The sequence below is a fragment of the Aquarana catesbeiana genome, linkage group LG06 (assembly GCF_042186555.1).
Source record: "Aquarana catesbeiana isolate 2022-GZ linkage group LG06, ASM4218655v1, whole genome shotgun sequence".
Taxonomy (NCBI): Eukaryota; Metazoa; Chordata; class Amphibia; order Anura; family Ranidae; genus Aquarana; species Aquarana catesbeiana.
The window spans coordinates 109,143,875-109,168,981 of record NC_133329.1 but is presented as its reverse complement, the minus strand read 5'-3'; the positions used below and the strand labels follow the sequence as shown (position 1 = coordinate 109,168,981).

Below are 25,107 nucleotides of genomic sequence, written 5' to 3'. Positions count from 1 at the left end.
AGCTGACAGGCTGTGGATCTGTGTGTTTACACACACAGATCCACATGCCGGCCCGGTTAACGGGCAATCGCGGGTGCCCGGCGGTCATCGCGGCTGCCGGGCACACGCACCGGGTCCCGAGGAACGCGGCGGGCGCGCGCTCCCGGCGGCGTGCACGCGCCCCCTAGACGCCCGGGAATCCCAGGACGTCATATGACGTCCACCCAGGATGGGAGATCCCATCTGTGGACGTCTTATGACTATACGTGGGTATTGAAGTGGTTAAGAGACATTTCCTTTGTTTCTGTTTGGTGTTTTGGAGTATCTTGTACCACATCCACTTTTCTGTTGATTGCTGCAATAAATTTACAGAAAAGAAATCCCCTAGACAGAATCTGGCAGCCTCTGAACTGGTAAAACCTGGGTGGCCTCTCCGGGGGGGTAAGTGCTACACAGTGAATTTAAATATTGTCAAATAAACATAATTCTAGTATTTAAGGGATAAATAGAAAAAATAAATGTGTATATTTGACAATTTACAGATTACTTTAGTTCCTAGATGGAAGAAACAATTTTGGTTACAATAATATCATTAATCTCTAATTTAAAGCTAAACTCAGGGATTTATGAAAAAATACCCTTGCAGTGCCTTGGGGCTTGTAAACAGGTCTCCTAGGGGCACCAGTAACACCACATGCTGAACCAAGGACATCCTTCTATACCTCTTATGACACAATGGGATTAATGTTTGCAGACTCTGAAATGACAAGCACTGTCAAATAGGGCCTGCAGGGGGAGGACACGCATGGCATTTTTCCTACCACTCACTAGAGGATTCCATGGCTTTTCCTTTTTATCTGCCTGCCTTCCCCCATAACTCCTCCCCCTATAACTCCTCCCCCTTTTTATACCTTCTTCCAAGAAAGAGAGTCCAGCCCACACCAAGTAGGTAACAGGGTGGTACCATAAAGATCCTAGCCGCTTCTTACAAGGCGGGTTCCAGGATGATGTAACTTCAGCACACGAGATGCAAAATCAGTGCAGGAGTTACAATAACAGTGCATGCCCGATGGCCAAAGAGAACAGACACCAGTCCTAAACAAAGTCTGGGAAAAGATGGCAGAATCATTAACATTGTGATGATAGTGAATGTTGACCAACTACCGCGTTTCCCTGAAAATAAGCCCGGGTCTTTTATTAATTTTGTCAGCCAAAAACACACTAGGGCTTATCATGCAATGTGCTATATTCCCAGTGGTTGCAAAATGACAGAATCCCCTCTTTTACAGGATCGCATAATGCAAAAGGTGTGCATTTCTGCAATGCAACCGTGCAAATACCTTCTTCCATGGCCTGACTGAGCTGTTTTCCACTGCTCTGAGCACTGCAGAGGGAGGGGGGGCGAGATCCCCCACTGACACCCAAGAGAAGAGTTCAGCTGAGCCCTGTTAGGCGCTTCCATGGCCCACCCGAGCTGTCTTCCCTGCTCTGAGCAATGCAGAGAGGGGGGCCGATATTCCCCGCTGAAAGAAGAGGAGATTTGCTGAGCACCAAGCGGTGCCGCACCAAACTAGGGCTTATTTTTGGGGTAGGGCTTATATTGCAGCCATCCCCAAAACTCACACTAGGGCTTATTTTCGGGGTAGGTCTTATTTTCAGGGAAACACGGTAGTACTGGAGGAGCAGCTGATGGTTCAGTTATGCTTTAAAGCGGAGCGCCGCCAAAAATTTTTTTTTTAAAAGTCAGCAGCTACAAATACTGCAGCTGCTGACTTTTAAAACATGGACACTTACCTGTCCAGGGCGCCCGCGATGTCGGCACCCGAGGCCGAAGCGTCTCTCCGTCCTCGGGTGCTGCCGCCTCCATCTTCGGTAAGGGAATCAGGAAGTGAAGCCGTGCGGCTTCACTTCCCGGTTCCCTACTGCGCATGCGCGAGTCGCGCAGCACAATACGGATGGTCCCTGCTGCCTCTGGGACCCGTGTGTTTCCCAGCAGGCAGCGGGGAGGGAGCAGGAAGTGGCGTAAATAACCGCAGATTCTGCGGCTATCTATGCCGGAAGTGGGTACAGATACCTGTAATATACAGGTATCTGTACCCCCCTCCCCCCTGAAAGGTGCCAACTGTGTCACCGGAGGGGGGGAGGAATCTGATGAGTGGAAGTTCCACTTTTGGGTGGAACTCCACTTTAATTTGCATAGGATATATTGTAAGTTATACTGTAAATGTGCTATGTATGCATCATTTTTTTGTGTTTTAATTACTTTTTAATTTTTTTGTATGTTTTTAATTGTAATCAATTACATTTAATTTTTAAGGGCCCATTTACACTACAACGCACATAAAAACACATGCTGCAGTGCACTAAGTTTTGGCGTGTTTCCGCGCATTTTTATGCATGTTTTTGCACGTCTTCGTGCATTTTTATGCAAGTCTTTAGGCATAACAGAAAATTGTATCAAACACGAAGGCCTCTTTCACACGGATGATCCGTATGTCCGTTTTTCATCCATCCGTTTTCGGATGAAAAACGGACATACAGTCATCCCTATGGAGCGTCGGATGTCAGCGGTGACATGTCCGCTGACATCCGACCCCGCTCCGATCCGAAAAGTGTAACGGAGGAAAAACCTACTTTTCCCTCCGTTTTCGGATCGGATCGGATGACGACGGACACTACGGACCGTCATCATCCGATCCCCCATAGGGGAGAGCGGCGCTCTGACAGGTCCGTCGCTGCACAGCGTGCAGCGATGCACCTGTCATCTTCCTGCTCAGCGGGGATCGGCGGAGCGATCCCCGCTGAGCCAGCGTGTGTTCACGGGGCGGATCATGACTGATCTGCCCCGTGTGAAAGAGGCCTTACCATAATTTTCCTTTCCTGAAGCCAATCCATGACAGCATACATGTGATTATAGCTCAGCCCCTATATCCACCCACAGGAGCTGTTTAAATTTATAAAAGTCTGACTGAGAGAAACCTCCCCCATCCTCCGTAAAAATAACAAGATCAAAAAAGGAAGGGTTCATATGCTGCCATGGATTGGCATCAGGAAAGGAAAATTATGGTAAGTATTTGATACAATTTTCTGTTTTCCTGACGCCAACATGGCAGCATACATGTGATAAATAATGAAAACAGGGAGGGCTAAAATGTATAATCAAACTTTATTACAATGGACATGGAAGCCTGAACCGTCATTCCGTTGAAGTCCATTGATGTACAAGCCCCTGGATCTTCCCTGTAGCACCTGGGGCAGGTGCACTGCACCAACCAGCCTGCTGCTTTGAGGATGTCTCCATAGGCAAATGTCAGAATTTAAAGATGTAAAAAATGACTTAGCTGAATGAGCCTCTATCATTTCTGGAGGCTCTTGACTGGCCACACTGTATGTTTTCTGGATGACCTGACTTTCCAAGATGACAAGGTTTTGCTGTAGCTTCCTCCTCCGAATTTGCATGTTGGAAACACAAACAGCCTTCCAGAGGATTTTAACTAGGAAGCTGCTTGAAGGTAGGCATTGTAGACACTTGGAACATCCAGTGTCTGCTGAAAAGGGTGGAACCGCCACTTTGTTATCAACATGAAAAATTAAGCCACTTTGGGCATAAAAGATGCTTGAGGGGCACAGGCCCCAACTTGTCCGAAAGGAGTAAGACATAGACTCTGTAGCCCCAAGTGCTTGCAGATTTGAGACTCTGTCCCTTGAAGCTATCAAAGGACACTGCCTCTCGAGCAAAGTCCCACTGAGGATTGCTTTCTGATGATGCAAACAGAGTCATGCAGCATGGACTCCAGCAACCAAACACCAGCTCGGGTGTGCAGAGAAACACATGCAGCATGGACTTCAGTAACCAAACACCAGCTCAGGTGTGCAGAGAAACACATGCAGCATAAACTCCAGCAACCAAACACCAGCTCAGGTGCACCACATGAGGTTCTGACATCTCTAGTTAGAGAGCTCCTCAGGCCCAAAAGACTACCAGAAGGGGCTCCCCACCTTGGTGGTGCATTTAGCAACATAAGATGTGGGACTGCGCCTGGGGGAGGCTGAACCCAGACAGAGACACAGACAGAGTCGGCAGGTAGGGACTCATCGCAACGTCACGGTCTTGCGGGTGTACAGTATATCTTGAGGACAAAAAGGAGAATGGCAGAGGTTGCTCTCAGTCAGACTTTTATTGATTTAAACAAGTCCTGTGGGTGGATATAGGGGCGGAGCTATATCACATGTATGCTGCCATTTTGGCATCAGGAAATATTTATTTTTTGTGGTGCGATATTATGCAAATAAGTGGCATAAAATTGCACAGCTCTGCAATGCAGAGCTATTGTTTTCTATGTAAACTATTGTTTTCTATGTGTCATTACATAGAAAAACACAGGTAACTGCACATAGTGTGAATGGGACCTGTGACAGTGTGACATTACCTTTTATGTATACATGTTCCTTTATATGGAGAAATCAGAGGTCAAAATACATGTAAGGATTTAAAAGCAAAGCAAATTTTCTTTGTGATAAAACCCCTTTAGAGAGTTTGTGACAAACAATAATTATTTGTCTAATACTGTATTGTAGGCTAACCCCCCAACTGATGCAATAACTGATCATCAGGAGACCAGCCTGTCCAATGTGTCTGCTCTTCTACATATCAAGGCCAGCCTGTAAGTGACAAATCTATCATTGTTTGCAGCATCCAGTTTGAAGCAGTCTTGTGTGATGGAGAGTAATACGCTTACATTATTTTTTTTGCATTTGAACTCAGTGAATGAGATTTAAAGCGGGATTCCGGCCTGAAAAAAAAATGTAAAAGTCAGCAGCTAACACTGTAGCTGCTGACTTGAAATAAGTACTTACCTGTCCTGGGTGCCCGCGATGTCAGCCGCCCGAGGCCGACCCGTCCCTCAGGTCTCTGGTCCCGGCACTGCCATCCTAGGTAAGGGGAACAGTTTCCTACTGCGCATGCGCGAGCGGCGCAGCGCTTCGTTCTGTGAATGGCCCTGTGGTGAGCACACACAGTTCCCAGAAGACAATGGGGCCGCTCACCAAGGAGAAGAACACGCCGCGGAAGAGGAAGAGGCAGATTAGGAAGACTGCCTAGCAACAAGGGTTTAGGTAAGTTTAAGAATTTTTTTTTTTTTCAAATGTTTTTTTTTATTTTTTTTAGGATTTTTGGTGAATTTTTTTTTTCAGGGTGGCCCTCCACTTTAAATGTCACACATATTAAGGAATATTGACAAATTAAAGAGTCTGCTACTTAAATCAAGAAGGTTTTACACATCTTTAGGGGTATTAAAGCTGTACTTTGTCCATGCCCTAGATAGTCTTGAGAGGAATAACTACCTTAATTCTGATAAGCTTTTTATTACTGTCTATGACCCTCTTGGGGAAATTTCCCCTTACTTCCTGTCCCTGTGACAGCCTGTGACAGTGGCAGGAAGATACAGGCAGAAGTTATAATTTGACATCTGATAAATTATTACCTTTCGCACTTTACCGTAAAAGAAGTGTTTAGTTGCAGTCCAGCAATGTTGCTCGAGAGACTCGGCTACCCAGGAGTCTCCCTCCTGATTGGCTGAGACACACACAGCGGGCGACATTGGCTCCCGCTGCTGTCAAAGTCAATGAGCCAATGAGGAGAGGGGGTGGGATCAAGTCGATGATCAGGCAACTCAGGCATGAGTTCCGCGAGGAAGGTGCGAATTGTGGCGTCAACATCCCTAATGGATTCCGGCAATCCGCGAATACAGAAACTGTGGGGGCGGTTTTCAAAGTCATCAATCTTAGCTAGAGCCTGGTTCAATTGGTGCTGTAGACTTTCTATGCATGTGAAAAATGAAAATGAACTTATGTGCTACTCAGTGTATAGATTAAAACTATAATCAAATAATAAAGTGCGGTGCAAAAGAATAGTGATATAGCTGCCAAACTCCTCTAGTGTCACTAACACCAATATTGTAGATAAAGCATATATCTTGGAGCAGCGCTAAATCAAAATACACCAATATGAATATTAAAACTCAAAAAACATATGCAAAAACAAAGACAGTGAAAAAATAATATTATATAGAAAATGAATAAAGAGAAGCCTGGAGTAATGCCCAAAAGTAATAAACATAGGGCTTACATGACTGGGTGAACAGTATACAGGGACAAAATTGTTAAAGGATATCTGAGTTGAGGAATGGGAGGAAAATGAGGAGTCTGCAGGAAGTAAAGGAAAGGAGGTCCCTCCCCAGGGTCAGTGTGAGACGGAGGAGACAGCTTGAGCTGCAGCATGGCATCCATGGAGGAGCTGATAGAGCAATTGCGGGCCCCGGCGGCAGTGAACGGCGAGCGGTGGCTGCGGGACCAGGTTGCCCAGGTACTGAGTGAGAAGACTACACCAGCCAGCACTGCGGGGAGGGAGTCGGCCCAGGCGAAGCTATCCCGTCCGCCGGATCGTTTCTCCCTAGATTTCCCACCCAGGGCGCAGCGGCATGAAAATAGCCCTATTTGCGTCCATTCAGAGCCCCCGGCCAAGCGGGGGGTCCCCAGAAGGGGGGGGTCTGGGAGGTTACCAAAGCAGAGACTGGGATAGGCGGGGGTCCCTCGGTAACGCCTGGGGCCCATGGCAGGCCCGCCATGCAGCAGGACACAGGGCATTCGGGCTCCGCCCAGGGCCGGATTTGCCACAAGGCCACTGAGGCCAGGCCTCGGGGCGGCAGTGGTGTAGGGGCGGCGCCGCTCCTGCAGCGACTTCGCGGCCGCCCCCCCTTTCGTGCTGCCTATTAAAGTCTATTATGGGCACCAGTGCCCATAGAAAACATGGCCGCGAGCCGACCACGCAACTGCGCATGCGCCGTTCCGAAGCCGGCCGGGCTCGGGAAAGCTCGTAAGCGCTCGGCCGGGCGGCGCATGCGCAGTAGTGTGATTGCGCCGCCTGGCGCCATTTTTTAAAAAATCGAGAGTAGCTAGTAATGTCAGCGGTGCGGCGGCGGTGGAAAGAGATGACATCTCTCATTGCCCGCACCGCTGTTCCGCCCTCCTCCTCCTTCTGATGGCAGGCAGCATGACAAGGGACATCCCAATCTGGTGGCAAGTGACATCCCCATCTGGTGGCAGGGAGCATGGCAAGTGACATCCCCATCTGGTGGCAGGGAGCATGGCAAGTGACATCCCCATCTGGTGGCAGGGAGCATGGCAAGTGACATCCCCATCTGGTGGCAGGGAGCATGGCAAGTGACATCCCCATCTGGTGGCAGGTATGCATGGTGGCAAGTGACATCTCCATCTGGTGGCAGGCATAGTGGCAAGTGACATCCCCATCTGGTGGCAGGCATAGTGGCAAGTGACATCCACATCTGGTGGCAGGCAGCGTAGCAAGTGACATCCCCATCTGGTGGCAGGCAGCGTAGCAAGTGACATCCCCATCTGGTGGCAGGCAGCGTGGCAAGTGACATCCCCATCTGGTGGCAGGCAGCGTGGCAAGTGACATCCCCATCTGGTGGCAGGCAGCGTAGCAAGTGACATGCCCATCTGGTGGCAGGCAGCATGGCAAGTGACATCCCCATCTGGTGGCAGGCAGCGTGGCAAGTGACATCCCCATCTGGTGGCAGGCAGCATGGCAAGTGACATCCCCATCTGGTGGCAGGCAGCGTGGCAAGTGACATCCCCATCTGGTGGCAGGCAGCATGGCAAGTGACATCCACATCTGGTGGCAGGCAGCATGGCAAGTGACATCCCCATCTGGTGGCAGGCAGCGTGGCAAGTGACATCTCCATCTGGTGGCAGGCAGCGTGGCAAGTGACATCCCCATCTGGTGGCAGGCAGCGTAGCAAGTGACATCTCCATCTGGTGGCAGGCAGCGTGGCAAGTGACATCCCCATCTGGTGGCAGGCATGGTGGCAAGTGACAAGAGATGGTGGCAAGTGACACGCTCAGGGCTCCCAATGATTCTGCATTATGGTGAGTTGAACTATTTCAGTTTATATTACAATGTAATGATAGAAATAATGTGTTTCAATTATCCTGACACCATAACAACCATGGTGCCGGGGATGATTGAAGCACTAACACCAGCGATAGCCTTGAAAATTTGCCTGCGAAAAATCCTTACCCCTCGCGCGCTTACCCTGAAGTATTTTTAGTCTGTACAATTAAAGCCAGTTATTTTCAGTGTTCTCGTGTATGGAGATGTTTTTAATTGATCTATTGTAGAAGTCATCGATAAAGGACATGGTGTGTGTGTGTGTGTGTGTGTGTGTGTGTGTGTGTGTGTGTGTGTGTGTGTGTGTGTGTGTGTGGGGGGGGGCGGCATTGAAGGACCCGGCCTTGGGGCGGCAAAGGGAGTAAATCCGGGCCTGGCTCCGCCCCCGGCTCATCCGCAACGGGGAGCGGGCTTCGGCGAGGGACGAGCACAGCAACGGCCACCGGGCCATCCAATTCCTCAGCCGGCGGCCCCCAGTGCATGGATGCAGTAAGAAGGATGAGGGGAGTCGGAGGCGCCCTGGGGCTGCGGGAGCATGGCGGTACCAGAAGCCCGAGGAAGGCAGCACACAAGTCGCCAGGCGGGACCGACAGGAAGAGGCGTGGCCGGCCAGGACGTGGATCCCCGGCATCCAGGGAGGGATCTCCTGGAGGGCCGTCCCTGGGAACAAGAGAGATGGCTGCAGATCGATCCGAGGGGGAGCACTCCATGTCGGAGGAAGAAGAACCACACAGAACCACGGCAGCGGTGGAGGCAGGACCTTTGGCTGGTGGGACCACTTCCAGGCAGCCCGGTAAGTCCACTTCTATTTTGGGGTAGTTAGAGAGTGTGGGGGGTGAGGGGATAGGGGGTGGGGTCACAGAGGGCGGGTCCCAGGCCCCTTCTCAGCTGGGCCCCCCCCGCTGCTTCCCTCTGGCCGCGAGGGTCCACGACCACGCTGGGGGATTGCAGGGGTTCCTGGCAGGTCTAAAGGAATTGGTGAGCAGGTTCAAGCCAGGGATTATCAGGCCCATTATACCTTTGGGGTGTTTAGGGGGTGGGGGGGTTGACACAGGGTGGGTCTAGGTCAGGGTCCCAGGGCACCTGTCAGCGGGCGGGTTCTCCCGCTGTTTCCCCCCTGGCTGCGCGGGTCCACGACCACGCCCTGGCGGATGGGGGATTGCAGGGGCCCCTTGCAGGATTAAAAGAGTTGGTGAGTAGGTTTTAGCCTGGGGCGGTTAGGGCAGCCACGCCAACATGGGTGGCACCTGGGGATCGGGCTTCGGGGTCAGGGGATTCGGAGGTTGGAGAGATTCCAGGGCCCGGGGTGGCTACGCCAGATCCAACAATCAAGGATTCGCCAGGGGAAAAAGTGGGGGGGACGTGGGTAATACTTAAAAAAAAAAAAAAAAAAGAAAACTTGATTAGGTTGGCGGACGTGGCCAAGTGTGAGGTATATGTATGTTTTGAGGGACCATTGGAAGCTCACCTGAAATTGGCGGTTAGGGAAGATATGAAAAGGTGAGTATGGGGAGATTTGCACTACTGCCACTGGAGAAGTGCAATATGCATAGGGTAAAACCCGAGAATAACAAGGAGGATGAGGAGAAGAGGAGATGCAGACTCATACCGCGGACGTTCCAGAACTGGCTTTAGGTGTTTGCAATTCTGGCTAGCGTGATCGGGGAATAGAACACCGAACACTGCTCTGTGCTATTCTGCTAGCTGGATGCGGTGGGAGAGGCGCATAGAGTCTACGGGGGAACCGAGTGGTGAAGGTATGATGAGTAGTTTCGTCAACGCAGGGCGATAGTCCTGACTTTGAGGTGGGATCATAAGGACATCAGCCTGGGAATGCGCCTGATGATATCGACGCGGGCACCGAGTCAGTTTTTTCCAGGGAGAGGCCGATGGCTCATCAACTTCCGGACGATCGGCTGCAAGGACAAGGGAGTTTGCGGGCAGTACATTGAGGGCACCTGGAAGTTTGGGGGAGGTTGCGAATTCAAACAAGAATGCTCCAGCGGTGGGGGAGCCCATCCAGTGTCTCTGTGTTTAAAACAAGGAATAGGCCATGCTGGCGAGTCTACTAACAAGAGGGACGACGCCAGGGAAGGTGGAAAAGATGCGTAATTTCCTAGATAGGTACCCTGATAGGGAGGCTGCGCAGGGGGTTAGGCCTGGGGCTTTCTGAGGGGTTTTTTCGGATACCAGCCAACCTTGGGCACTTCTCTTCCGAGGTCTCGGAACTTGCGTTCAGCTATGCAACATCCAGAAGTGGTGTCAGAGAAACTGAGAGAGGAAGTTGCACTGGGATGCATGAGTGGCTCATTCCCTGCTTTGCCATTGTCAGTTTAGTGGTCTCACCGATGAAATATAGGCTGATTCACCACCTTTCCTTCCCAAAAGGGGGTCAGGGAACGATGCCATTGAGCCACAGATGTGTGTGCTTTCATACACATCCTTTGCTGCAGCGATTTTTGGGTGCGGCGTTATGGGCAGGGGGCTTGGAGGGACAAATCAGATATTGAGTCAGTATTCTGATTACTTCCCATTCATACGGACAGTTTCCATCTGCTGGGTTGTCATTGGCAAGAGGAATTCTACGTGGATCGCTGACTGCCGATGGGCTGCTCTATTTCATGTGCTTTATTTGAGCGATTCAGTTCATTCACGAATGGGTGGTCCGTGAAGTCGCAGGAGTGAATTCCATCATCCAATACTTGGATGATTTTCTGTGGGTAGGCCCAGCTTCGTATGACATTTGAGAGGTGCTCTTGACGACGCAGGAACACATTGCAGAGTGATTTGGAATTCCCCTAGCGCCGGAAAAACGTGAAAGGCGACTACAGTGATTCGTTTTCTGGGTATCATTGTGGACTCGGAGGCCAGGGAGTGTCAACTACCGGAGGACAAGCTGGGAGCGCTTCAAGCGGAGATTCGGGGGATCGTGGGATTGCGCAAAGTCCAACTTAGGACCCTACAGTCGTTGTTGGGGTGGAATTTTGCGTGTCATATAATCCCCAGGGGACGGGTCTTCTGCAGGCGGCTGTCGGCAAGTACTGCGGAGGTGGAGTCCCCCAAGCATTTAGTGCGATTGATACGGGAACACAGGGAGGATTTGCGAATATGGCACTCGTTCTTGGAAAATTTTGAACAGGAAGGGCTCTGTGGATGTCAGGGCCCGTGAATAACTTTGATTTAGAGTTATACATGGATGTGACTGGATCCAGGGGTTTTGGGGGCATTTTTTCCAGGGGAAGTGGAGTGCGGGTCCTGGGCTGGATTCAGGGAAGACGGCAGGGTTATTGAGGAACATGGTTCTGCTGGAGTTATTTCCAGTGGTGCTGGCGGTGGAGCTAAGGGGAGAATCCTTCAGGAATCTGAAGTTGCGTTTCTATGGGGACAATCTGGGGGGGGGGGGTGCAGGCCCTCAACAAGGTGTCAGCGGCATCCCCGCCGGTGGTGCGGTTGTTGAGACATTTGGTGCTAAGGTGTATGCAGTTGGATGTTTTGTCTAAGCTGTGCACATACCAGGAGTGGAGAACGTCATAGGAAACGTCTCTGGCTGGATCAGTCGGTCAGTGAGCAAGGTGACGTGGGTTGCGAATGTGATTCACTGTCCAAACAGATTGGGTGGGTAGAAGGCTTACGGGATTTCAGGTTACGGGTGATGGATTTGGTATCCTGTAATTTGAAGGAAGGGGTGTCGTTGTCAGGATTGGGTAAAAATAAAGATATAAAAAAAAGAAAAGAGCTGACGGGGCTCGACTTTTGGTTTAATTGAATGGAGATCAGGATGTTAGGAGGGCAAGGGACAACGGATACTGGTTTTGCACTACCAGGTTCGCTCTTATGCCCAGTTGCGGCAGTTTTCTCGCAATCCGTCCGGAAGGGGTGGGATTTTTTTCTAGTGCATGAGAATGGGAAATCACTGTAGAGATTTCAATTTATTTTGTTTCCGTAAATGTTTGACGGCGTTGGGGTTTGGGTGAGCAAAATTTTGCTTAGCATTCGTTTCGTATAGGGGCGGCTACAGAGGCGGTAAGATGGGGGGAGATGTGAAGGCGGTTAAGCGCATTGGTCGGTGGGAGTCAAGGAGGTTTAGGTCCTATGTCCGACCAGGTCTGTTGGCAGTATAGAGGGTAGTGGTGATTTGGGTGGATGTCGGCATGGGACTGTGGGTTTGGGACACTGATGTTTTGTTATGTGGGTGTTCGTTTTCTTCTCTTGCAGGTGGAACCCAAGGGGTTGGGATGGATAATGGGACATTCATATGTCTGTTGGGGTGCAAGGAGGGCTGATGTGAGGCCGGAGGGCAGACAGTTGAGCATTTGCAGACGGGAGGCTTGCATTCAGCGGTTGGGGGGTGCCAGGGATGCTTTGAAGCAGGATTGTGCCGGAGGTGCACCATTTTGCACAGATGGACAGGCCCCCGGACATTCTAGTACTACATGGGGGGGCAATGGTTAGACCTTAGGTCCAAGGTGGTTATTACGCGGGATATCAAGTTTGATTTTCTGTGTCCCCGCACGGCCTTTCCTAGGATGCTGTTAGTGTGGTCGGTCATGATTGCCCAGACAACATGGAGGTTGGCGAGCTCAGTGGAGTGGGTTAATGAGGCTAGGAAGAAGGTTAACAGGGATGTCAACAGGTTGGTGGTGAAGAATGGAGTTACCTTCGAGAAGTTGGGGTACACCTTAATGCCGTGAGGATAGACATGTGGGCCATAGGATTACAGGATGGCATACAGAGAGCATTGAGGGTGTGGAGGTGCGCTCAAGGGCAAGGTTTTACCCTTGTTTGCTGTGGCGGGTGTTGGTCTTTGCGGGTGAAGGAAGAAACCCCCCAGATAAGGTGAATGCGGGACCCATCGGTAGTATGGGCCCGTTGGTGGTATTCCAGCTAATGTTATTTAGCTGGAATTTGGTAAAAGGGTGCACTGCGGGCAGTGGTTTGGTTGTCTCCGAGCTAGCATGTCAGCTGGAAGCCTATTTTCAGTTAAAGGTACCGCAGTTCATGGTGATGATCGTTATGGTAATTCTGGGGGGGAGGTCCTGCAAAGATCAACGTGACCATTGGAGGTTTAACAAATGTTGCTTTAGAATATGTTAATTTTAATTGAGTTATTAATAAAGGGGCTGCTACAGCCAATAATTTACTCCAAAAATGGTGTGGTCTCCTTTAATGGGATAAAGGGGAAGAGGTTATGGAGTTGGGTTGGCCGGGTAAGCAATGGGTATGTATCATCTGTTATACCATAGTCATGAATCAGATTAAAAGTCCAGTTCAAAAATTATTAAAAATCAAATAACAATGAAAGTGCAGTCCTTCTTCCAAGATAAATGGTGTATGATTATCAAACAAATCCCAGTGTCAAAGATCATATATTTGTGCTGAATCCCAAAAAGGGCACAAATCCGCCACCATGTGCAATGGCTGCTCACCTCAAATCCAAGGATCAAATCCAAACTACCAAAGCAATCTCCATATGATGTCATCCGTCAATGGTCAACGCACATGCAATGAGGAAAACATCTCCTCATGGTGTAGTATGAAACAATAATTTATTTAAAACAAAGGTAGACTTAGGCACCTTTCACACGACAAGCCAGCTCGGATCCACCTGTCTGTTTTTCAGGCGGATCTGAGCGGGCCACCCATTGACTCCTATGGGCAGGCAGATGTCAGCAGAGATATGTCCGCTGACACCCACCTTCCATTCGATCAAGACAGGCGTATGGTGATACGTTCAGCCATCCGTCTGGTGGATCGGATTGGGTGAGATCTGATGAAAATGGCAATGCTGTCCGTTTTCATCCGATCTCTCTTTAGGAATCAGCGGCACTCTGACAGGTCCCTCCCTGCTCAGTGAGCGATCTCCCGCTGAGCTGGCGGACGCCGCTGAGCGGATGTATTATTTTTGTCATTGTCTTTGTTTTTTGCATATGTTTTTTGAGTTTTAATATTCATACTGGTATATTTTGATTTAGCGCTGCAACATATCGGCTTTTTCTATGCATGCAGTGTTCTGAGTTGTGCGGGAAACCGTGGCCATCTTATGTCAACAGCGTCAATCCTGACTCCATAGTCTGTTCCAGACGACTCCAGCAGGGATACCTCCCAGGATAGCTCCCAGGAGATTGTGGGCTGGGAGGTTGTGAGCTTGGGCTGGCATGTCTCAAGCAGTCCGCCTCTCTGGAGCACCGTGAGGCCGGCCTGGAAGATGTAGGCACCATTTTGCTGGAGGCTGCTGAGGCACACATGGTTGGCGGGGATGAGAGCGGACCTGGAGTGTCGTGTCCCGTTCCCCCCCCCCGTGTAGAATCTTTTAGTGTGCTGGGTCCAGGGTCCACAGAGCCACCACAACAAGGCTTCAGGCGGCCGGCCAGTTGCACAGCTCCAAGCTCAGATGGCCATCTTGGACGCCGTACGCATGCACCCTCCCCACTTATTTGTTGTTTATTGGCCAGCAGATGCTATATGGACTGAGACTGCTCTAGAGTCCTAGATATACTGGCCATCCCCAGTTACCCCCTGGAAAGTAGAGATGCACCGGAATTTCGACCACGGAAATGTTTTGGCCGAAAATGGTGTTATTTTGTCAATAAGAGAAAAAGGTGCCAATAATGGCAACGAAAACGCACGTGGTTTTGACGCGATTTTACCACCATTTTACAGTGCTTATGATGTGTTTTTTATAGATCATGTGACTCAAAAACAGCATCAAAAACATGACATGGGTGCGTTATTGATGCGTTTTTGCTGCATTTTTAATTCATTTCAATGAGGACGTGCGTTTTTGGTGTGGTTTTTTTACACCACAAGGGAAAAGCAAAAGGACAAGTGAAAAGACATAGAATTTAAAGGAATACATTTTTCTTGAGCTTTTCTTGCACTAAAGGTGCCAATAATAGCTGGCAATAAATTCATATTCATTTTAATTCATGATGTTAAATAAAAAGTCAAATATACTACAATTTTATATATATAAAAAAATATATATATTTTTTAAAAACTGTAATTTTCAGTTTTGGTCTTGGGCCAAGTGCATCCTGCATTTTCAGTTTCGGTACCAAAACTTTTACCTCTACTGGAAAGGCTTAGTGATAAGCTGTCCTGATATTTCTGCTATAATTTGCTACTGATACAACCAGAAACTTGCATAGGGTTATAGTCTACGTATACCACACTGACACATCAGAAACATATTTTCAGAGACACAATTTCAGCAGCTGTTTCCTAGATGTAGTATGTAAAATATGCGTGTAAAATTACCAAACTACTAAGATTAGATTTTTTGGAATCAAAAGCACTTTCTCTGTGTCTGTTTTGGTGGACCTATTTGTTATAATGAAGTTGAACCCTCCAAAAATCATATATCACTAGTGTAGAGCAAGTTATGACCTTCATAATACAAACAAGAGAATCATTATAGATCTTGAAACCTAACAGTTGTAGATTAATGTTGGCCCCCTTCAAACCTGTCCATTTTGTTGTGATGCTTTATTATATACACATTAACCACTTGACCTCCAGAAGATTTACCCCCTTTATGACCAGGCCATTTTTTGTGATACAGCACTGCATGTCTTTAACTGACCATTGCGTGGTCGTGTCCTTTTTTCCTACAAATAGAGCTTTCTTTTGGTGGTATTTGATCACCTCAGTGGTTTTTATTTTTTGCGCTATAAACCAAAAAAGACTGACATTAAAAAAAAAAAAAAAAAAACAATATTTTTTACATTCTGCTATAAAACCTATCCAATAAAAAAACATAAAAAATCTAATTTCTTCATCAATTTAGGCCAATATGTATTCAGCTACATATTTTTGTTAAAAAAATCGTAATTAGCGTATATTGATTGGTTTGCGCAAAAGTTATAGTGTCTACAAACTATAGGATTTTTTTATTACATTTTTTTTTTTTTTTACTAATAATGGCGGCGATCAGTGACTTATAGCAGTACTGTGATCTTGTGACAGACAAATTGGACACTTTTTGGGGACCAGTGACACTAATACAGTGATCAGTGCTAAAAATATTCACTGTCACTGTACTAATGACACTGGCTGAGAAGGGGTTAACATCAGGTGCGATCAAAGGGTTAACTGTGTGCCTAGCCTGTGCTTTCATATTGTGTGGGAGGTGCTTTGACTAGGGGAAGCCATTGGTCCATGTTCCTGCTTTGCAGGAACACAGGATCAATACTTTCCCCTACTGAGCGAAAGGCAATCTGCCTTGTTTACATAGGCAGATTGCCGTTCTGCCTTTGTACTGTATAATTGGCAGGTGCCAGCGGACCTAGAGTCCGCGGTACCTGCTGCTGAGCTCCCGCTATGTGTGATCACAGCGGGAGTGGGTCGCTGGCAGAGAGCGCACACGCCCCAGACCCGGAAGTGTCACATCACGTACTAGGTATGTTATAGTGTTGCCAACCCCCCGAAGTGAAATTTACTGGCAGAACGTCAAAATTTACAAACGGTGCCAATTTTTTTGCTGGCAAAAAAAAACCCCATGAAATTTACTGACAGATCCACATTTTTTGCTGACACTGCGAAAAAAGTACCTAAAATTACTGTTTTTAGTGCTAAACATTGCAAATATTAATATTTGAACTATAAACACATAGCTAGTGCTATTAGCAATGTGTTTAAGTTAAACAAAAGTCAAAAAACATATTTCTCAATTTACATGAAGGTCAGGTTACTATAACCCGGCCAGCAGAGAGTTCTCCCTTACATCAGAGTCTGCAGGATGGTGACCAGAGACCACCTTCCGCAGTGTGAATACACTAAGGTAAGTCGGGATTACTAATATAGGGGGGAACCTTTATATCAGTGCCCCCTTACATTATTGTATTCACTCCCGCCTTACATCAGTGACCCCCCCCCCCCCCCAGACTGGCCTGGCGGCACTGTCACTGACCTCCTCTCAGGTGCACCCAGCAGGGCTCAGTCAGATGGCTCCAGCTTGGTGGCTTTTCTATAGTCTCCTCTCCACAGTCCACACATGTCTGTCTCTTCCCGTAACCCCCATCCCGGCAGCGCTCCCACTCTTGAATCCTTTCTAGGATCCCCTCAAAGACTGCAGACATGATAAGAGACAAGAGATGGTCAGAGACTGCGGACATACTACAGGAGAAGGATAGAGGCTGCGGACATGCTACAGGAGGTGGACAGAGGCTGCGGACATACTACAGGATGTGGACAGAGGCTGCGGACATACTACAGGAGGGGGACAGAGGCTGCGGACATACTACAAGAGGTGGACAGAGGCTGCGGACATACTACAAGAGGTGGACAGAGGCTGCGGACATACTACAAGAGGTGGACAGAGGCTGCGGACATACTACAAGAGGTGGACAGAGGCTGCGGACATACTACAAGAGGTGGACAGAGGCTGCGGACATACTACAGGAGGTGGACAGAGGCTGCGGACATACTACAGGAGGTGGACAGAGGCTGCGGACATACTACAGGAGGTGGACAGAGGTTGCGGACATACTACAAGAGGTGGACAGAGGTTGCGGACATGATACAGGAGGTGGACAAAGACTGCGGACATGATACATCCTCACAGCAGCCTCCTCCCCTGTCCACCATCATATTACTTCTCCAGTCCACATCAGATTCATCAGTGTGCTGTGTCCTCCTCCTGTACCCCTTTCACCTCTGCCCTGACCTGTGGAGAGGTGAAAGGGGTACAGGAGGAGGACACAGCACACTGATGAATCTGATGTGGACTGGAGAAGTAATATGATGGTGAATAGAGCACATCAGTCTCTGTCCCCTGCATATGCCATGCAGCCAGGGCCCAGGGACAGAGACTGATGTGCTCTATTCACCATCATATTACTTCTCCCGGCTCTAGTCCCAGTAATGTCCTCCTTTAGATCCCAATCCCATCCCCCGCCCCCACAGCTTCACTCTCTCCGTACCTCCGCCTGTGTGTGCAGCCAGCCAAGTCATGCACTGCATGACAGGACAGAGTCGCCTCGTCGCCTGGCTCAGCTCAGGCTCAGCTGTCAGCTTGCCGCCGCGCTCGATCGATTCGAAAATGGCGCTGGGCGGCGTTATTACGTTACTGCGCATGCGCCGCCCGGCCGAGCGCGTACGAGCTTTCCCGAGCCCGGCCGGCTTCGGAACGGCGCATGCTCAGTTGCGTGGCCGGCTTGCGGCCATCATTTTTACGGGCACCGGTGCCCGTAACAGGCATTCACGGGCGCCCCGAAAAATGGGTTGTTTTTACGGGCTGCCGTAAATCTACGGGCGGTTGGCAACACTGGTATGTTATCTGGCACAGAGCGGCCGCCCTGCCAGAGTATATGTATGGTGGGTGGTCCGCAAGTGGTTTAAAGTGGAGTTCCACCCACTTTTTCAACTTCATCTTAAAGGAATGACAACCCCTCCACCACTCGATTTTGGATATATATATATATTTTTTTTCCTCCTTCTTACTTACCTTTTATGAAGTACCTTGTGTACTTGTGGCCCAGTGTGTCATGTCCTCTTCTCCCCGATGCCTTCTGGGACCTTTGTGTGTTCCAGAAGATGAACTGGCCATTCAGGAAGTGCCGTGCGGCTCGCGCATGCGCAGTAGGAAACCAGCAGTGAAGCCTGAAGGCTCGGTGTTCTGTGAAGAAGTGCCCCCCATCGAATAGTGCCCGGTATGTACTGCACATGCACTGTATGGAACAGCACAACAGCTGATTTGCCAATCAGCTGGGCTGATGTAACGAGGGCGCATGCGCACATCGTAGGAGGTATCTCTCGATGGGAGATACCATTTCACAGGCACAATTTAAACCTATACAAACAGCAGGGGAGACCGTAGTTCTCAGATTGTGCATAGCTGCTGCTGGAGGGTGGCTAGTGGCTGTGTTGAAGAGCTGGTTTTGTCTGTGTTGCAACCCGTCCTTTCACACAGGCAAAACCGGCCGTTCAACACAGCAAACCCACCCTGCAACACAGACAAAACCGGACCATCAGCACACTGTAAAGCCGCCCAGCAACAGTGAGGCACAATGTGAGAATTACGGTCTCCCCCCCCCCCCCCCCCCCCGCTGTTTGTATAGGTTTCAATTGTGGCCATGAAATGGTATCTCCCATTGAGAGATGCCTCCTACGATGTGCGCTTGTGCCCTGGTCACGTCACTCCAGCTGATCGTCAAATCTGTACTTCGACAGAACACCGGTTTCCCTTAGTTGGAATGGCGGCGCCTGCACCCGATCCGATAGACAAATGGGCCTCGGGAGCCGACATCGCGGGCTCCCTGGACAGGTAAGTGTCCTTATTAAAAGTCAGCAGTTACAGTGTTTGTAGCTGCTGACTTTTTTTAAAAAAACATTTTTTGCAGCTGGAACTCCACTTTAAGTGCTGCTAACATCCTGCAATGGGAGGAATCAGAACCTGCACAAAATTACTTTTACTAATCCAGACGCTGGTGTTACAGGATTATCAGTGATCTGAGTGAGAACTATGACAAAGATTTAGCCTGCAGTATCTGTATTTAAAGAGGAGGCAGAAACACTGTTGTTCTCTTGCTTTCCTAGTTTAATGTGCCCAAAAGAAATGGATCACCTTATACTAATGATTACCGTACTTTCTTTATAGTGGCAGCGCAGGCCGCATGGAAAAACCCATCAATTTGTATAAGAGAATACTAAAAAGAGAAAGCGGGTGTCGGAACAAACACTAAACTGAACAAAGATAGCATAAACAAAGTGTGACTAAACTGTATTTAAAGCAGAACTCCGGGATTTTCAAAATATCCCCCATTAGTACACCCCCCCACACACACACACACACAAAAAACACTAAACAGTTATCACATTTGTGAAATTTCTTTTAGGGCGTACACACGGTCGGACTTTGTTCGGACATTCCGACAACAAAATCCTAGGATTTTTTCCGACGGATGTTGGCTCAAACTTGTTTTGCCTACACGCGGTCGCACAAAGTTGTCGGAATTTCCGATCGCCAACCACGCGGTCACGTACACCACGTACGACGAGACTAGAAAAGGCCGGTTCAGAACCAAGCGCGGCACCCTTTGGGCTCCTTTTGCTAATCTCGTGTTAGTAAAAGTTTGGTGAGAGACGATTCGCGCTTTTTCAGACTCGTGGCTTTCAGATCGTTTTCTGCCGTTCAGTTTGTGCTTGTGGGTTTGTATCTGCTCTTCAGTGCGTGCAGTCAGTTCGTATCGGAGTTTTCTGTGTGATCTTGCCTGCTCGTTGCTGTTTTTCAGGTCGCTCTTCACAGGCCTTGCTGTTCTTCAGTGCGTTCTGTTACTTCGTTCTGAGCAGCCGACCGTTTTCTAGCCATGTTTCGTATGCATACTCCTCGTAGAGTTCGTGCTGTGCGGGGGCTTGGTGTTGGGGTCCTGACCTTGACACAAGTCCAGTCCATGAACAGGGTGGGGAGGAGTTCATGGACCAAGAATTGGTTGCTTCAGCGTGACCAGTTCTCTCATATGCCTTTGCTCCGTGAGATCCGTGAGAATAATCCTGATAATTTCAGGAACTTTCACCATTTGTTGGCTTCGCTGACCCCCTATATCAGCAGGCAGGATACCTGCATGAGGCAAGCCATCACTCCGGAGCAGAGGCTGGTCGCTACCCTGTGGTATTTGGCCACAGGGAGAAGTCTGCAGGACTTGAAGTTCTCGACAGGCATCTCCCCCCAGGCTCTGGGGATCATTATCCCAGAGACCTGTTCTGCCATCATACAGGTCCTGCAGAAGGAGTATATGAAGGTAAGATTTTTATCCTTTAATGTCACATTTTATTGTATTGAATGTTTGCTAATATATTGTATTTCTTTCCTCATACCCTAATTACCATGATTGTAATATGCTGTGAATGTCCCCTTTGTTCTCATGCATGCTGGATTTTTATGTAATTATTATTTTAGGTCCTTCATACATATTTGCCCTTCAATAACCTCCCCAGCATGGTGTCTCCTGGCCCTATATTCACCTCATGTAGTCACTTAACAATGTATTTTATAAGCTCCATAGTAGTGCTTTACCCCAAACACCCCCTAAAATGTTTGGAAATGTTATTTTAGATTTAAATTCAGGCAGAGTGCCAGAGGCTTTTTTTTGTGGTGTCCCCAAATAATTTTTAGTAACCCTCCCCCAACTGCTAAGTCAGCTGATCCCAATTCTCTATCTATCCTCAATCATCTATCTGCTGACTTTGCCAAACCCATACACACTATACCCATCTATTTTGTGCTCAGATTTATGGATGAATTCCCCAAAGCATGTAGTGCAAGGGCCTGCCTGTATACTTTACAATGGTACTGTTTAAAGTTTTTGTATCCTATTATTATCTTGATAGGTAATAGCAGAATGTCCAAATGTCCTCAAATGTGTACAGTGTGTATTTATATCTTTGTATTATGACACTTCTTACCTGTCCAGTGGTCTGCCAATAGTGTAACTAAGGAGGGTCTGTTCAAAGTAATACCCATTATTTAGGCATTAATCTCTCAATGAAGTGAAGAGGGTTACCTGTCCAAGATTTCCACACACCCCCTATAATGTTAGAAATGGCCCAGGAGAGGGGGGGAGGAGGGGGAATATGATAGGTGTACCTTATACTTTGGCCTTGTTAAATTCCCCTTAATAAATGCTATCTGGAGGTTGCCCCATAATGTTTGTGTATAATCTGCTTGCCATGTTTCTGTTAAAAAATAGTAATGTTTATTGTTTTTTCCTCAACAGTTTCCTTCCACGCCACAGGAATGGCAGACTGTGGCCTCCCACTTTGCCCAGCGGTGGGACTTTCCTAACTGCGGAGGGGCAATTGATGGGAAACACGTCCACATCGTCCCACCACCCAACTCGGGGTCGTACTATTATAATTACAAGGGGTTTAATAGTATAATAGCCTATGATCTGTACATTCTGTCTATGATGTCCTGTATCTGATGTGTTCCTGATTTTAAAATAAAGAAACTTGGATTATTACTTCCTGGAGTGCGGCTGTCCAGATCTTCTCGTTTGCATATAGGGTTTAATAGTATAGTGATGTTGGCGGTGGTGTCGGCTAATTACGACTTCTTGTATGTGGACGTGAGGAAGAATGGCCGGATGTCCGATGGTGGAGTCATCGCCCAGACGGAGTTCTACAGGCGTCTCCAGAATGGCAGCTCGGACTTGCCAGCTCCAGAGGACAATGTGGAAGGTCTCCCATTTGTGTTCGTTGCTGATGAAGCGTTTGCGCTGGGGGACCACCTGATGCGCCCATTCCCGATGAGGACCCTCACCCCGGAACAGAGGGTTTCTAATTACCGGCTGGCCAGAGCCCGAAGAGTGGTGGAGAACACATTTGGAATCCTGGCCAGCCGGTTCCGCCTATTTATCACACCCATCCATATGGCGGAGTATAAACTGAACCATATAATACTTGCGTGCTGTGTTCTCCATAACTTTTTAAGAAAACATTCGGCCAACCATTGAGGCCGGAATGATGCATCAAACCACACTGACGGCGCTTGAAAGTGGCCGTCCTGGCTTGCCCTCCCTGAGTGCCCGTGATGTCCGGTTACGCTACCTGGAGTTCTTTGCGGGTAGGGGGGCTATCAATATGCCAGACAATCTGTGAAGCCTTTTTATAATAAAAAAAAAAAAAAAAAATTCTTGGTGGACATTTACTGCTTGTGTTTGTTTTAACTGACCCTGACAGAAATGTGTGGAGTCCAGAAAATGGCGTGATTGTGTAACCTTATACAAAGCACTGTTGGCTGTTATTTACTAAATGCAAAGACACTTTTCACTACAAGTGCACTTGCAACTGCACTTAAACTGCACTTGTAGTGCAAAGTGGATTTGCCCTTAGGAAATAACCCCCATTTTCTCATAAAACAACAATTACATCACCCCAAAAACGTTGTAGCGTTGAGACAATAATCCACACATTCTTGATAAACAATCTTTTTAATACCAGCACAATCACATGTGCATTTACCCAAGGTTTTTCTGACAAACCAACATGTTTGTTGTATACCAATTTTTGTGGTGGCATTATACAAAATCAAAATGTGCATTTTATAGAAAACAGGCCTGTGTAAAACCAACAAGAAAGACACAAATCTTGATCTTACAAAGTTCACATTTGGTAGAACTTGAAGGCTATATCAGACATCAGTATTTAGGAACTGGGTTTGATATTGCGTTCAGATGGGGGAAAATCACACCTGGAAAAGCCTAATTTGGAAGATGCACACAAATTTAACAATGTCAACATGTGCTAGCTGCCATCATGGGGGATCAAGGGATGTGTTTTGGGGGAGCAAGCCCTTCCTCTCAGCTACTTTATTATTGAGGAAGGGGTTGCACCCCCAAAACGCGTCCATTGATCTCCCGTGATGGCAGATAGCGCATGTTGACACACCGTGTGCATCTTCCAAATTTGGCTTTGGGAAAAATCACAAAAACATTTAGCACATTGTAGCACACAAAAGAAGAAAGTGATTTGGAGGGGCTTTAAACTCGCCCCAAAACATCAATGATGTTTTTATATTTTGGAATAACATCATTGATGTTTTGCTTGATGATTTCCAATTGTAAATTACACCCCATGATCTCCCCGATCAGGATCTGGGCACTTTCGGATGTGAAAGGATCTTCATCCACAACCTCACGATCACCTAAAAAGAGAGGAACCCCAAAATATTTTTTGTTTCCAAAAAATGCCGCCATCCATCTCTTATCTGAGCCTGTGGTTGCAGACACTCACCTGTTGTGGTGACTAGTTCCACCACGTCTTCTTCCTCCTGCTCAGCTTGTGTTGGGGGGATTTCCCCTTCTTCCAGAGGTGGAGGGTCTGTGGTCTCCTCGGATGAGGGGTGTCCTCCGAGTCTTTTCTCCCCTATGTAAAACAAAAATGGTATACTTAGCACACAGATATTTGATGGCAGAACTAGAAATAGGAAACATTGTTTGGAAGTGTGGTACAATTGTCTATTTTAGCAGAGTTCCAAGATGTAATTTTTTAAATGCCCTTTGTCAAGCTGCAATACTTTACCTGTTTGGTACAAGCTTCACAGATGTAGCCCCCCCTATAGTATACACTGGAGCACCTGTGTGGCCCCCCTAATAAAAATGGTGTTCTTGTGTCCCACACTAGTGCTCCAGGGTCCAGATGTGAAAATAGCTGCTCAGTGTCCTCTCCTTACACACAATCTAGTTTGCATTTCATTCTAGTAACAAAGCCATCTACACAACCCAATTCTTTGAAGACAAGTATAGGGCCTCAAAATGCTGGCCAAATGCATATGGTCTAAACAATGGTATTTTATAGTCCGAAAGAAAAATGTGTGATCCGAACGAATAATGTGCCCATGAACATGAAAGTTGCCATTTTAAACTGTACAACAGTTCCTAAAAGCACATGGAGCAGCACGAACGTAATAAACATAAAGAATAGGAACACAGCACAACTACTTACTTTTTTGCAGCACTCTCCGGATCTTTCTGTACTGCTCATGCTCTCGTAATTTCAGGTCCGACCACCGCTTCCTGAGCTGATCTATCGATCGTCGTACCCCGAATTTCCGGTGCAGACTCCTGACCGCTTTCGCCATGATCTTGGCCTTTCAGACATTGGGGTTGGGGTAAGGCCCATACTTTCCATCATAGTCGGCCTTCTTCAGGATGTCCACCATCTCCAACATCTCCCCAAAGGACATATTTGAGTCCTTCAATCTCCTTCTGGATCGGGACGTTTCAGGCTCCGGCCTTTCCTCCTCCTCGTTGCTACAATTAGCACGCACCTGCTGTCTATCCGCCATGTGCTCTTCCCCCACTGCGCCGAACGAAAAGGGGCGGGGAATAGACTAGAAAGAACGTCAGGGGCGGGCGGAGTTATACGCATGCGCAGTGTGTATAAAGCGTAACACACGTGTGTCTTACGTACGATCTGTGAGCGGTGGAAGGAGCATCGGAGACGCCGATCGTGCTAACGAAGGTAGGATCTAAACTTGGGCCTATACTGCTTCGAAATGGAAGCCTATATTGTAACAAGATTAGGGGAGTTTGGCCTGACATTAGGGTTTGTCTTGTGTATTGCAGAGAAAATGGATGGCTTCAACGACCACAATTTCCTGCCCCTGTTCATAGACAAGTACAGGGAGCTGCCCTGTCTGTGGCAGGTGAGACACCCCCACT

General features: G+C 48.1%; 1 protein-coding gene across 3 annotated transcripts in view; it reads left to right on the top strand.

Moving 5' to 3' along the window:
• LOC141148856 (histone lysine acetyltransferase CREBBP-like) overlaps positions 1-25,107 on the top strand; it is a 275,728-nt gene that overhangs the window by 239,206 nt on the left and 11,415 nt on the right. For all 3 annotated transcript variants that reach the window (XM_073636662.1, XM_073636663.1, XM_073636659.1), the window contains one exon: positions 4,558-4,643. In XM_073636662.1, the coding sequence (XP_073492763.1) occupies positions 4,558-4,643 (86 nt within the window). The remainder of the gene's footprint in view (positions 1-4,557; positions 4,644-25,107) is intronic.